The sequence below is a fragment of the Sinocyclocheilus rhinocerous genome, unplaced genomic scaffold (assembly GCF_001515625.1).
Source record: "Sinocyclocheilus rhinocerous isolate Xijiao unplaced genomic scaffold, SAMN03320098_v1.1 scaffold1239, whole genome shotgun sequence".
Classification (NCBI taxonomy): Eukaryota; Metazoa; Chordata; class Actinopteri; order Cypriniformes; family Cyprinidae; genus Sinocyclocheilus; species Sinocyclocheilus rhinocerous.
Window position 1 is genome coordinate 77,970 of NW_015664197.1, and position 4,345 is coordinate 82,314.

The window sequence follows — 4,345 nt, forward strand, 5'->3', positions numbered from 1 at the left end:
TTTGATACACGATACCCTGTTGGGGCAACTTAATGGCTGCACTTTGTTCTGCACTATGTTCCAACACTTTAAGACAAATGGATTTGTTGTGTTTTCATATTCAAGAGATTATAAGCTAGATGCAACATTTTGGGGGGTTTGCATCGAATGTTCTTCGACTTTTATTTATAATAAATTTGTTTATGAATAAAGATTGATCTGTTGAAAGCAGTTATTTTGAGTTAGATGCCAAAAATATTTTCTTCATTCTGTTTATTTGTATTTATTTATTTTCATTTAACTTACACACCTCTAAGAATGAAAATATCTGCATGTTCAATAATAAGTAATAATAATAATTCAATAATAAACAAACAATCATGGGTGTAGCCTACACATAATAATTATTTAAATAATCATATATTTTAAAACGAATATCATTAATTTCATTAATATCAAGGACTTTTCTCAGGGTTAATCCGTTTGACCTAATCAATATGTGCCTTCATAAAATATGTGATATTTTACATATTTACATCACAAAGTAGTATGCAAATATGTTTATGTAAATGTATAAAACTACTTGTATCTTCACTGCAGTACTCCTTGTAGGCTACTTATACTAAAACTGCTTACGTAAGGGAAGGTTCACCCAAAAATGGAAATTGTGTCATCATTTAGTCACCCTCAAGTTGCAAACCTATGAGATTCTTTCTTCTGTTGAGCACAAAAGAAGATATTTTGCAGAATGTTTGTAACCAAACAATTTTCTTTCAGGTTAGATGCCAAATGCTCTCCTCCTATTCAAATTTGACATTTTGAAGGGGTGCATACAACATATTTGCCCACCGGCAACCGCACATTCAAATACGATTTTCAAGAAAAAAAGAAACTAAAACCTGGGGAAAATAAATGCAGAACATGTTCACATAGGACACTATTAACATGACTATATGCATGAAACCATTCAGAAAAATTTGGGCACAAATGGGTTAACCAATTTCACTTTGCATTGAAAAGATGATTCAATATGATGAAACAAGAATCTCCTTTCTCATTTTTGATAATTGCACTTCACTTAAAGCTGCAGTCTGTAACTTTTGGCGCTCTAGCAGTTAATAAACAGAACTGCATTCCTCTTGCGGAAGAACACTGTAGCTGAAGCTATTTCTCTCTGTTTATGTCTATGACTAGTCATGCAGGTACTGAGCAACTCCAGAACCAGTCTAAAATAGTCAGACTATAAAAACGTTTTATAGGTGTAGTGTAGTGATTCAGGATAAGCCAAAAACATGGTTTGGAAAATGGGTTGATGTACTCGTTATTATTATAGAAATCTTGTAAATTTTGAACACAAAGTTATGGACTGCAGCTTTAAGTATAATTTTTGAGTAGGCCTACTTTTTCACCCGGATGACACACTGTGCCACACTGCATCCACTGTAGATAAGGGGTTTATTGTCTTTTGTAGCATTGCGTCATGCTGGTTGCGTCCAGTACAGACATGGTGTTACTGTCCAGCCCAATTAGTCATACTTTCATAAGCCCTAATCCCTTGTCTCTTCACAACACGATATCTCAATTCTATGGAAGGATATTCCAGACTATTTTGAAAAGGAATTTTAAATTGCGGTTTGCATATGTGGACACATAAATTGTGACATAATCCAAACGCAATTGCAAATCTTGTATTACCGTTTGCGTTTTCACTTTCGCGAACGCACAGTTACTGCCAAATTCCAAATGAAAATGCAAAGCCCATTTGCAACTGTAGCCTATTTCCAATATCCTACGAGTTATGAGCCTGTCATAATTAAATACCAATAATAATTACTGCGTCTGCTTTTTTAACTCTCTCTGCGTTGCACATGTAACCTGCCAAAACTCAAATTGAATCGCAATTCATTTAGCATTTGAATTTCCGATGCCTTACAGGGAAACCTGTCAATCAGTTTCACAAAAGTTAGTTTGAAATATGAACGTAGATACTTGCATTTAACATGTTTCTATGTAGACCTATTTTACATTTATTTTTCTATATTTCATTTCATGCTGACACCAAAATGGTGACGTTTATTTATTTATTTAGAGTGTATTCATTACTCCAATATCATAATATAACTAAAATATCATAACTAAAATATTATGTAGTCATTATAATTTACTAAAAATGATCGTTCAACAAACAAATAGAAAAAGAAAATGCGCATTTTCGGTTTGTAGAATAACGAAACACAAAGTTAGCCTTGTTAAATTCTAATAATAAGCTTAATAATAATAATAATAAACTTACCCACCGCGAATAAGAAAATACTGACTGTAAGTGCGCTTTTCATATTGATGTGAATATAGGTGATCAATGCATTTATTAAAGTCCTTCCTTCTCTGATTGCTCGTCAGCGATCCGTTTTTGAGCTGCACCACTGATCTTCACAGAGAGGGAGTAAAATCTTTTCATGGCAGGGGGAGCTGCCACACAGTCTGGCACGGCTAGATGCGCCTGTCCCGGGACCAGTGGCGTAGTGGACGGCCACGATAACATTATTGACTCTGATTGCTCGTCAGCGATCCGTTTTTGAGCTGCACCCACTGATCTTCACAGAGAGGGAGTAAAATCTTTTCATGGCAGGGGGAGCTGCCACACAGCCTGGCACGGCTAGATGCGCCTGTCCCGGGACCAGTGGCGTAGTGGACGGCCACGATAACATTATTGACTTAATGTTCATAAAGATATGTACACAGATGATATGCTCTCTTACAAGAATGCTCTTCTAACCGCTAAATCTGATTACTAATCTAATATAACTGGGTTAGATGAAGGGAATACAAGGTCCTTGTTTAAATAATATCCTATAGCCTCCTGATACCCTTCCTTCTCATCTATATTCTAGTGATCTATGCGATAAATTAATGACCTTTTTTAATACTAAAACTGGAAATATTCATCAACAATTAACTTCTCAAAATAATGTGGCATCTGATCTGTTGTATTTACCTTCCAGTGATTCTCTTCTGTTTCTATTTTACAGTTTTAAACTTCCAACTATTGATGAAATATCAGGTCTTATCAAACAATCTAAGTCTTTCACTTGTCAGTTAGATCCACTCCCCACTCACCTGGTCAAAGTCTGTTTATTTTCTCTATCTGGTATAGTAACCGATTTTATACACTCGTCTCTCACCTCTGGAGTGGTTCCTTCATCTTTTAAGGTTGCTGTAATCACTCCAAGACTTAAGAAACCGGGAGCTGACCCTAATAATTTTGCTAACTTTTGCCCAATTTCCAATTTGCCCTTTCTCTCAAAAATTTGTTGCATCTCAGGTTCATTCCCATCTTTTAAAAAAATAGCCTGTTTGAAAAATTCCAATCCGGTTTCCGCCCTTTGCATAGTACAGAGACTGCCATGGTAAAAGTTGTTAATGATCTGCTGATGTCAGCCTATTCTGGACTTTTAACTATACTTGTTCTACTCGATTTAACCGCGGCCTTTGATACTATTTCTCATCAAGTTCTTTTAGATAGACTACTCTCTATAGGTATTACTGGTGTCCCTCTTAGTTGGTTCAGATCTTATCTCTCTGGGCACACTCAATTTGTTCAACTTAAAAATTTCAGATCATACGTTTTACCTGTTACAGCTGGTGTTCCTCAAGGCTCTGTTTTGGGCCCTTTTTTATTTATTATTTATTTACTACCCCTTGGTTACATTTTTAGGAAATATGGCATCAGTTTTCATTGCTATGCCGATGACACCCAGCTTTATTTGTCTTCTAAGCCAAATTCTACCCCTCTTTCTTCCTCTCTTTTGGGTTGCTTAGAAAATATTAAATCCTGGTTTTTGCGTAACTTTCTCAAGCTGAATATTGACAAAACAGAAGTTCTCCTTGTTGGTACCAAATCTAATTAGTCAAAATCCAATAGTTTCTGGGTACTCCGTAGTCTTACATATTAATGGACAGATTTAATCTTATTTAATCTTACATATGATAGTTGATGTGCTCAGATTATTTTTATTACTTAAACAATAGATAAAAACAAGATGTGGTTTTTATAATACTGATTAGGCGTCCATACAGATAATTTCCATGCCGCTTATACTATACTGGGTCACGAGTGTGCTGGATGATTACTGACGTACAGTGGGGTGATCAGATCACAGTAAAGAGGTTAGGGGAATGTTATAACGTTCTGGGAACCAAAAACGAACGGTAGGGGAACGTTATATCATGGGAACATTAGATTAATGTTAGAATAACATTATGGGAACGTTAGAATAATGTTCTGGGAATGCTAAGAAAACTTTCCTGGCTAACCAAAAACAAACCATAAAAAATAACGTTCTGGGAACCAAAAACTAACGTTCTG

At 35.5% G+C, this 4,345-nt stretch overlaps 1 protein-coding gene across 1 annotated transcript in view; it reads right to left on the minus strand.

Moving 5' to 3' along the window:
• Window positions 1-2,521, minus strand: part of LOC107729909 (uncharacterized) — a 35,327-nt gene extending 32,806 nt beyond the window's left edge. Inside the window, exon 1 of the mRNA XM_016540645.1 lies at window positions 2,401-2,521. Coding sequence (XP_016396131.1) covers window positions 2,401-2,521 — 121 coding nt within the window. The remainder of the gene's footprint in view (window positions 1-2,400) is intronic.
• Window positions 2,522-4,345: the final 1,824 nt, after the last annotated feature.